Source organism: Capsicum annuum, chromosome 10, assembly GCF_002878395.1.
Source record: "Capsicum annuum cultivar UCD-10X-F1 chromosome 10, UCD10Xv1.1, whole genome shotgun sequence".
Lineage (NCBI taxonomy): Eukaryota > Viridiplantae > Streptophyta > Magnoliopsida > Solanales > Solanaceae > Capsicum > Capsicum annuum.
This window is the reverse complement of record NC_061120.1, coordinates 9,155,259-9,166,600: the sequence shown is the minus strand read 5'-3', so window position 1 is coordinate 9,166,600 and position 11,342 is coordinate 9,155,259. Positions and strand designations below refer to the sequence as shown.

Here is an 11,342-nt window from a genome sequence, read left to right as displayed (position 1 = left end):
AAAAAAAAAAAAAAAAAAAAAAAAAAAAAAAAAAAAAAAAACAAGAGCATGTGAAGAAAGTGCTCTTAGCTTGGATAAAGAAAGAAGCAAAGATTGGCAAGAAAAATTTGCATAACAAAAAGGAAGATATTATTTTCTATAAACAATGATGTGTGATGTATAGATTATAGAATGAGATAGTACTAAGGAAGGTACATTAAATATTTTGGATATCTTAGAAATTAGATATCCAGTATTGTCATTTATTATAATAAAATATTTCATTATAATAATCTGATTTTCTTTAAAATCTTTTAGGTGAATATAATAATCTTCATAAAAGCTAACTCTAAACACGAGTTGAAGTTCTACTTACGCATTTCTTATAAACAACACTTACACAATCAGATCATTTATAGGATAACTACAACTCTACAAGTAAAGCTCTAGCTACTTTATATCACAATTTAAATTATATATAATAAGTGAATAATTTTTACTCTATCAATATATATAGAGTACAGTATCTAGTATTCCCCGAATTATGATCAAATTAGCTACGACACGCTTCAATTTTACAAGGCTCCTATTAAATCCTGAACTAAATTTTAGCGTATTTTTATCATATTTTTATCATTCATTTTAGCTGACTGGCACCTTTTGTCAATCTTTTTAATTGACATAACACCTTTAACGTGAATCCTATTTTATGTAATAAAGATGCTACGTCAGCGCAAAATTGGAGTGTGTCTATGTACCTGTCTGATATGCATAGATCCAATATCACCATCTCCATCCTCAAATTCCACCAAAAGAGAGAGCCAATAAGCTGTTGAGCCAGCATTTACATGAAATGCAATGTTTTGTCCAGGATATTTACAAGGAGTCCTACACCCAAAAATACAAATTTTGTATTTTATTAATGGAAGTGATAAAAGGTTAAATCTCAATCGATCGTGCTAATAGAGTTGCTTTATTATTATCGATACTTCATGCCGTACTTGAATTTTACTTTTATAAGTAAAAGCGGATAAAAAATTAAATCTCAATCGATCGTGAGAACAAAGTCACTCTATCACCATCGATACGTCATTCTGTACTGAAATTTTACTTTTATAAGTGAAAGCGATAAACGGTTAAATCTCAATCAATCGTGACAACAAAGCTGTTCTATCACTATCGATACTTTATCCCGTACTTAAATTTCACTTTTAAATCTCAATCGATCATGACAACAATGTCGCTTTACCACTATTGATACTTCATCCCGTACTTAAATTTTACTTTTATAAGTTAAAGAGATAAAATTGCTCATGGCAGCAACAAAGTCACTCTACCACTTATAATACCTCGTTCCATATAGAAATTATTTATAAAGAATTTTATCTTTTGCTCGATGAAAAAAGAGTAGAACTCCCTTCATGTCAATTTATAAGTGACCTATTTTTCTTTTTAATTTGTTTTAAGTCAAATGTACTAAAATGGACATATATATATATAACATGTACAGTATATATCTTTCGTTTGATCTACTTTCTTTTAATTTTATGATCATAATCTTTTTAATTTTCTTGAACTTCGTGTAATGTTTAAATAGGTCAATCAATCAGAAGTGAGGGGAGCGATATAAAATGTCTAATAATTTTTTAAAATGTATGTATATGTGTGTATGTATATATATTGCCCCAATATAGTGACTGAACTCAGTAGTGTCATTGTTATATTTATTAATTATTCAAAAGTATAAATAACATAAATCCCTATTAATTGTACGGTGTACTTTGTTATAATATTTATTAATTAATCAACCACTAACCACAAATTGACAAAAGTGAAACTGCAGTCTGTTAGTGTTATTACTTCACTAATTAATTATACTATTATTTACCACCATTTACTGCTCTTTATGATGATTTTACCAGGTTGCACAAAATTGTAGATTTATACTCTCTAATTAATGTGTATTTAATTTTTAGTCTAGTTAAAAAATAACACCATTTTTATATTTCATAATTGTTTAATTCTACCATCATAGACCATAAAATTTATAAGATATTTTGATAAATTATACACATCTTTATTGGCTACTTGATCAAATTTCTAACATTTATTTATTTAAAAATTATTTTTTTTGTCTGAAATGCTTAGAAAATATCAGTTGTTGTTTAATTTATTAGTTTAAAAACACGTTTGTGAATATTAAAGCAGTTGTTTGTGCTTCACTGAGATTCTTAAAAAAATTGTAGTGAATTTTTTTTTTTTTTTTCATCTTATGAAAAACAATGTTATTATGCAAAAACATTAAAAAGAAATGTGTTACCAATTGCTTGGCCAAAAGTTTCTTTTAAATTTTTTGAATGTTGTTATGAATCAAATTAAGACATATAAAATGAGACGCAATGCACTTTTGACTTACTTGCGATAAATGACGGAGATTTTACCACGATTACGCAAGTTAGTGCTTCGACCCGAAACAGCCATGCGTCCGAACGCGGACCCACTAAGGTCAAAGTGGACTAAACCTTTGGTTAAGGCCGGTGATTCATCAGTAACGATAACTGTCACGGCTCGTTTGGAGCAAATTGATTTGTCCAAGCATTTTACTTTATAGCACGCGCCACAACCTTCGCCACTTTTGAATAGGGCTGAGCTCACGGCCCCTACTCGAGCCTTGTATGGCTTCACATCCACCATTGTCCCGTACCCGCATGCACCACCTACAACAAAATTACATAATGTAGTGTCACATTAGAAAATATCGAACGAATTCCTAAGTTATAATAACTAACTAGCCTAGTACAATGTTGTCGTTACAACTAACTAGCCTAGTACAATGTTGTCGTTTGATAAATTTGCTTTAATTTTAAATTTTGAAGTCGCCTCTCTACTGTCGTGTCATGGCGATATCCGCCTCGAAATCCTCTGCTTGCTTCGTCTTCTAGTGATTGTTTTCCGTGGTTTGCATGTACTGATGGTACTAAATATTTTCCACTTATATAAATCCTTCTCCAAATCAGCCACGCTAGTAGCAACCTGCTGAAGGACAGTCAACCCTACGAAGTAGCTATATGAAGTGGTAAAGTTATTGTTATGTGACCAGCAGGTCACGAGTTTAAACCGTAGAAGCAGTCCTTTTTATAGAAATATAAGGTGAGGTTGCGTACACTATACTCTTGTGATCCGACACTTTTTTGGACTCCATATATAACGAAAATATTAGTGCATTGAACAATTTTTTCTTTTTTTTGCCTATATTTATATGAATGATGAGACAACCTCAGTTGAAAGGGTATCAATTAAAAGTTATGATATATACATAAGTAAAAAACAAGTATTATATATATATATATATATATATAATTATTATTTTTTATTGAAAAAAATTGTTTCCATTATAATGAGCTACTCTGACAATATGCATGACCTGGAGAGCACGTTCTAAAGTATTTAATATCATAAAATTCATGTTATTAACTTTCTTCTTTTACTATGATTTTCAAGTTTCAACTACTCACTTCATTTCATTATATTGACTCGTGTAATTACAAATATTTCTTTTTATTTATCCATTTTAGCAAACTAAGATAGTTTACAAACTATATAAAATAGAAATAGTTAAATTTAACATTTATTTGAGGATCCATTAAAAGTTCTTTTGACGATTGTGAAGTAAAACTGAGTCAAGTAATATAAAACGGAGAGAGTAATGTGTAGTTCTCCTTTCCTCCTCCTACAATGAACCAACTTAAAATATATAACAGATTCAATACTAAAAATCTTTCACTAATCAGGTCGGGAGTTAGAATTTTTTAGAATTTTTATCAAGAGAATTCAACATATAACAAAGTTAATATATGAAAAATGTAAAGAGAATTTTACACTAAAAAGGGAGAAAATAAATGTAAATTCATTCCTCTTTTAGTAAACTCAACTATGTATACCCGTGAAAGAAATGAATGCCGGGCTTTTTCTTTCACTAATCGAGAGGGGAGTTAGAATTTTTACTACGAGAATTCAACATACAAAGAAGTCAACATATGAAATAAACCATCACTTATATAAATAAACTCAACTATGTATACCGATGAAGAAATGAATACCGGTCTTTTTCTTTCACTAATCAAGGCGGAATTAGAATTTTTTCTACGAAAATTCAACATATAACAAAGTCAACATATGAAAAAAGCAAAGTAAAGAGAGTTCAATATTTACAATATATGTAAATAAAATTAATTGTAACTTATATATATAACGTAATTTTTCAACAAAAGAACTGACACTTACCATCACTACCATCACCATTTGGACTACCATACCAAGTAGCAGAAGCAGAATGCCAATGTGGGTTCCCAGCACCTTTAGGGCCAGCCAACGCAACGGCGACGACGACGAAAAAAACCAGAACCACCAACACAACATAAGTACTATAATCCATAATGTTGCAATAAAATTATGGAAATATAGTACTTAATATAGTGTAAGAATTAAGTAAGTGAGTGTTAAATTAAGAAGTTAGAACTAAGAAGAAGCAGAAGAAGAAGAGTTAATTTTATTTTTGGAGATTTGAGAAGTATGTAATATAGTGTGCTAACTGCTATTTTTATAAGGTGGGAATATAATGGTTAGTGGAACTTTTAGGGTCCATGTGACTAAGGGGTGGATGTAACTCATTATTTTCGAGATCATCCTAATTTAATATTTTTAATGTAGAATATAAATTTACATATAAAAATTTCATTTTAATATGTTTGATTTATTTTTTTTAGTTCGTTGGTTTGAAAAAGAATGATCATTTCCCCTTTTAGCTAGTTTTAAATTTCAAACTTTTCACACATTATTGAAATGTTTAATACTATCAGATTAATTTTGATATATCTTAAGGCCACAACAATTCAAAAATCAATTAAATTTCGTACCGAGTCAAAGCTTGAGTACAACTTAAAATATATAACAGATTTAATATTAAAAATCTTGATAATTGAACTCGTAAAGTTTAAATCTTGAATTCGATTTTGATATGACCATTTATATTATATAGGAATTATTTTTATTCACGATGGTACCACTAACAACTTTATGAAGGGGGGCCAACGACAGTTAAGGTGTTAGAACAGCAAGCAAAGTATAGTTCTTGTCAGTTGAGGGGTCCGTTTGTTTGTTGGTTTAATAAACTTTGTGTGGATGACTCGGTTGGTTTGAAGAATGGTTATTTATATGGATAATTTGGGTTCGATTCTTCTTTAATGTCTTTTCAGTCGAGTCTGTCGAACAAGATTTGCCTAATACGGTTTACATCTTTTGCGTGATTTGCAAGCTATTACACATTGGGGGACGCACAAAGTACTCACTCGAAGAACAGAGGTTGTGGCAGAGGTTGTGTAGCGATTGTGAATTATCCCGAGATTTAAAAAAAAAAAATTAGTTATAGATATTCGACTATAGTAATTATCATACAACAAATAATAATAGAGTTGAAATGTTTTTGCCTGTTTATGTGACAACTTACGATATTTATCCCTAGTTTTGAGATACATAAACAGAAAATTATTGAATGTGCAAGTAAAGTCCCATATTAATAGCTCGAAAAAAATTCTAAGTATAAGGCAAGGATAATGGACCAACACCTATGCATTCGTACATATATCACCTAAATTTTTTGATACACGACGTCAATGTATTTTAAATCTCATAATTCGATCTGTAGATGATGATGATATCGCAATCTTAATTTAGCGAATATGTATCTCGTATTAATTATACAACGTTTGATTTTTGTATTAAACTCCATATATATCACAAATAAAAATTATTGCAATCATATGGAAGATTACACAATACATGATTTTATATTTCATACCAAATGTGGTATAAAATAAGTACTTGTTTTAACGGTCAGTATATATAGGGGCATACTGGTCATTTGACAAAAAGAATAGATTATTCTACCGTTATTTTTGTTTGTTTATTGGGTTTTTTCCAAGTGTACTACTCCCTCCGTTTAAAAAAGAATGACTTATTTTGACTTGACACAAAGTTTAAGAAAATAAAGAAGACTTTTGAATCTTGTGGCTTTAAATTAAAGTTGTGTCAAATGTATCAAAATGTCCTTTAATCTTGTGGTCCTAAACATGTCATGTGGAAAGTTGAAATTAAAGTATTGCCAAAAAAGAAAATGGGACAATCCTTTTGAAACGGACTAAAAAAGAAAGTAAGTTATTCTTTTTTAAACGGAGGGAGTATTTATAATTGGAAAAATAATATAAATATACACTTTAACTTATTATATTTACACAAATCTCCACCTTTATAAAGTAGTTACAAAAATTTTAACTAATTATGTATCTTCGTTAGATATATCGGGAGCTAACTATGTATCTCGATGGACGCAAAATAAAAAAAAATATCGGGAGCTCATTATATATTTTTACAAAGAAAAAATGTATTTTCGTTGGAAAGTTAATTATGTATCTCGATAAATCCGAAATTGAGATTTTGAGTGATTATGTAAAATGTCGAATTTTTGTGTAATTAAGCTCCGAGCCGTTACGGTTTATGTTGTTTCCCAATTTATAATTGGCATCCAATTTTTGGTTTCATCTTGAAAAAACTAAAAGAAAAAGAAGGTAAGAATCTTTTATTTTTAAATATTTGGATCCAGTAATTTTCTTCTGTTCATTTTAAGTACATGTTTGATTTTTATATTTTAAACAAGATCAACTATTTCTTCTTCCACTTTTGTCGTCTTCTTTTTTTACCTTAAATAAACAATCAAGAATTGAATCCTCAAGTATACTATACTCTTAATAATTGGGATCCATTTTTTGTTTCTTCTTAAAAAACGTAAGGATCTTGTATTTTTCAATATTTGGATCCAGTAATTTTTTGTTGCTTTAAGTACATGTTTATTTATAAACATTATTAAACAATATCAAACTGTTTTTCCATTTTTGTCTTGCTTTTTTTAACCTAAAATAAACAACCAACAAATTAATGAAGGTTCTCTTTTGTCTAATGGTAATAATGAAAAGTGACTCTACCGACATATCTTGGGTGAGATGGTCAATGTTGGCATGTTGAGTAGTTTTTTTTTTCATCCGGTGTCCGGTATTTGTATTAGAATTCGATTAATTTGAATTCGTGTTGGGTAAGGTCCATTTGAGGAAAATACGTCGAATTCGTGTTGGGTAAGGTCCATTCGAGGAAAACGCTTCCCACCAAAGATTTAATCCGATTAATTTGGATTCGCGCTGGGTAGGGCCTATTCGAGAAAAGCGCTTCCTACCAAGGATTTAATCTGACTAATTCGGATTCGTGTTGAGTAGGATCCATTTGAGGGAGCGCTTTCTATCAAGGATTTTTTCACAGCACCACATCCTTTGATGGTGCATGTTGAGTAATCTCCTATGGGAAGGCTCGCGATGGGGCTGGGGTGCCACAGGTGAGTGTTATAAGCGAATATGACGCCAGTTTAATGGGCTTAATTCAGAAATAAAATTGTGTTCTTGCTACCAATTATAATTTTTGGTATGATAATAAGTATTTGATCCTAACAAGTTGAATCTAAGCCAATATCCTGCGACAGGTGTGATGGAAGGGGATTGTTGAGTAATGCCAACATCTTGCCTCTGACAAGAACCATGAGGGGGTTGGGGTGGCTCGGAATGTTTCCGTTGTAAAGATACATAGTAAGCTTTTGATACATTTTTATTTTTTTAATTTTGAGTTTGTTGAGATATTTAATTAGCTTTCTATACATCTATCAAACATATATAATTAATTGAAACTTTTATAATTATTTTGTAAGGTAATGAGAATTTACGTAGATATAATTACTTAAGGTGTATGATTATGTGATTTTTTCTTTTATTTATTGCTTTTTTTTCAATAATTTTACCTTGTAGGATGAAAAGCACAAGATGATTATTATCAATAGAGAGTCTAGTAATTTTTAAACACGTGTGAGATGACAGACAAAGAATCCACAAACACACACAAACATTATTTTATCAAATCCTCAAAAGTCTTATTTAGTTTGACTTTAGAATATTATTATTGGTTTTATATGTACATTATTGCCATTTAATTTTCATGTTCTATATTTCACTTTAGGCATCTCTTTAGGGGAGAACTTTATGCTCATGTGATTGACACCTCTATTAGCCTGTTATACGTATATGGATTCTGTTTGTTTTCATGACTTTGGGGGGTCTTGGACAACCCATCTTTGTTTAAAGTCATAAAAAGAGAAAGTATCATGATATGATATTTTATATAAGTAATTTAACTATGTAACTGACGAATGCGAATATATATATAAAAAAAAAGTTTTAAAATTAAACAATATATATGTAGTTAGAACACTTTATTAGAAATCAATAGGAATCGCCTTATTGATTCGGTTAGATCAAAGATGTATTCGTGATTTAATAGTAACAACACATGTATGCATCCTGTATTAGTCAGTGTAGTTATCATTATCTTTGTGAATAATGGTGTCGATCAAAATATATACTTCATATTTACGATATGTTTACACATATACATATATATTTTTTTTGAGATTACTAGGGGCATGTGCCCCCACCCCGACCCCGACCCCCTCCCCACCCCCGACCCCACACAAGGAGTAGGTTGGTTTGAACTTAATGAATAGTTCCGCCTGATTTTTTTGTGTCACGTACGGTCCAAGCACCAAAACAAAAGAAGGGTAAGGAGTACAAACATGGCGCCCTCTACTTCTATTTCAAACTAAAGGCAAACAATCGGCATTGCAAGTAAATAGAAAGCCCCCGTCTGTTTGAGCCGGAAAGCGTACCGATTGTTTGACTTGCAAAAGGGGAATGTGGATAAAACAAAAATTTAAATGATATCACATAAATTGAGACGGAAAAATAACAAAGGTGTTTCATCCTATTTTCTCATCTTATGAAGGATGCAAAAAACTAAAGCAAGAAAAGATAATGAGTTAGCCTTCAAGTCTAAGAATTATATTATGGTTGAGGGAGAAACATGCCTCGTGCGTTCCTTATCTATCCAACAAACCAATCACCAATCACCAATCACCAATCACACACTCACTTCATAATTATTTGAGTTTTAAGTTTGGTGTAATATTGGTGTATAAATATTCTATCCTATCAAATAAATTTAATTTGCTATATATTATATGTTAGTCAATTTTTTATATAAAAATTAAAAAAGAAAAAATTAGATAACCTAGCATATCATGTTTATCTGATAATGTAAAATATTTTTTATAATAAAGGTGCACGAAACTTAAATTCCAATTATTTTAGGCAACAAACATGTCTAACTTTTACCATATCAATCATTGACACGTTATTATGTTCTTTGCATGACATGTAAGAACAATGACAAATAAATAATATTTTTTCGTTCAAAAAGGGATAATCTAATTTGACTTGATAAGAAAATAAAAAATATTTTTAAATTTTGTATTTCTAAATTAAATTTATGTCAAATGTAATGTTCTTTACCTTGTCGTCTTATACATGTTATATAGAAAGTTGAAATTAAAGTATTGACAAAAAAAAGAAAGGAATCATTCTTTTGAAAATAGATTAAAAAAAAATAGGTCATTCTTTTTTAAACGAAGGAAGTATATCGATAATCTCTTGAACTCGATCGCCGATAAATTCTGTTTAGATACTCTAACTAACTAAGGTTTGTTTTAGTTGAGTATTTGAACATATAATATCGTGTTCTTATTAGACATTTTCAATTTAATTTTGAAAAAACATTGAATGTGTTCTCAAGTTGCCTATTAGGTAGATAAGTTAATCACGTAAAAAATATGTCACCTTCTTTAGTAGTATATCTTTGTCTTAATGAGTTGTAAAATCTTATCCTTATTTTAATTGAGGCTGATGCGTTTGTTTATAGAGATGACATATTTTACGTGATAAATACCTAATTAATAAATTCTTGAAAACACGCGCAAAAAAAAAATCAAAATCCAAACTGTAATAATATGATAAAAATATTATGTATTCAGGTGCTCATTGAAGCAGGCCTTAACACAATCATCTAAATGATATTTATTGATAAATTTAAAAGATTGGCGATGTAGTAAATTGGGTGAATCTCAAAAATAAATCCAAATTAGGGTGACTTTCAAATTTTAGCCTTAAATAAAAATGTTTTCTTAAAATAGTTTTTACCTATTAACTAGTATTTTTTGGACAAAATTGCCCCTGGTCAATGGAGTAAATTACATAAATATTCTCATAATGGATAACAACTCCATATTTATATCTTTCAACTTTTATTTTTTTCTTTTTTTATTTTTTCTTTTCTCTTTTTATTTTTAATTTTCTCAACCCTTACTTTTTTCCTCCCAACTTTTTTCTTCTTTTTTCTTTTATATTATTTTTATTTTTTATTTTTTATTTCCTTTTCTTTTTGTTCTTTTTAGTTTTTCTCAACCCTTACTTCTTTCTTTACACCTTTCAACGTCTACTTTTATAAAAAAAATAAACTTTTTTTATTTTTCTTTGATTCTTATTTTTTCTTTTTAAGTTTTTCTCGACCTTTATTTTTATTTAATATTTCTTTTTTTTATCAATATTTATTTTTTTCTATTCTCTCTCAACTTCTACATTTTCTTTGATTTTTTTTTGATATTTTTCATCGTTTTCTTCTTTTTTCGCAATTTTTATTATTTTTGTTCTTTTCTTCGATTTCTCCCATTCAAGATACATCTCCTGAGTAAAAGTTGACACTATCACATTATAAAAGTAAGATTTACGACTTTTGAATAATAAAGTACGTTTCATGGGCAAGAGTTGACACTGCTACATTGTAGAAGCAAGACTTATGACTTTCAAATAACAAGTTATGATTCATGGGAAAGAGATGGCACTACCACATTGTATTTTGATTTATAAGATGTTCTACAACTATTGCCTTATAGGTAAGACTTAGCTTAAGGGCTTTCAAACAACAAATTATGACCCACGGGCAAGAGTTGACTCTACCACGTTATGTTTTCATTTATGAGATGTTCTACAACTATTGTCTTAGAGATAAGATTTAGCTCAAGAACTTTCAAACAACAAATTAAGTCCCACGGGCAAGAGTTGACTCTACCACATTATATTTTTATTTATACGATGGTCTACAACTATTGCATTAGAGGCAAGACTTGCTCAAGGACTTTCAAACAACAAATTATGCCCCACGAGCAAGAGTTGACTCTACCACGCTATGTTTTCATTTATGAGATGTTCTACAACCATTGCCTTAGAGGCAAGACTTAGCTAAAGGACTTTCAAACAACAAATTATGCCCCACGAGTAAGAGTTGACTCTACCACGTTATGTTTTCATTTATGAGATGTTCTA

The 11,342-nt window shown here is 29.7% G+C and overlaps 1 protein-coding gene across 2 annotated transcripts in view; it reads right to left on the bottom strand.

Annotated features, from left to right (window-relative positions):
• The window catches only part of LOC107844769 (expansin-B3), an 8,872-nt gene extending 4,316 nt beyond the window's left edge, over window positions 1–4,556 (bottom strand). For both annotated transcript variants that reach the window (XR_001666564.2, XM_016689117.2), the window contains exons 1-3: window positions 4,264–4,556; window positions 2,396–2,696; window positions 738–867 (exon numbers count right to left, since the gene is read on the bottom strand). Coding sequence is in view for 1 of the 2 variants with exons in the window: in XM_016689117.2 (XP_016544603.2) it covers window positions 738–867; window positions 2,396–2,696; window positions 4,264–4,414 (582 nt within the window). In the remaining variant the exon portion in view is untranslated. The remainder of the gene's footprint in view (window positions 1–737; window positions 868–2,395; window positions 2,697–4,263) is intronic.
• Window positions 4,557–11,342: the final 6,786 nt, after the last annotated feature.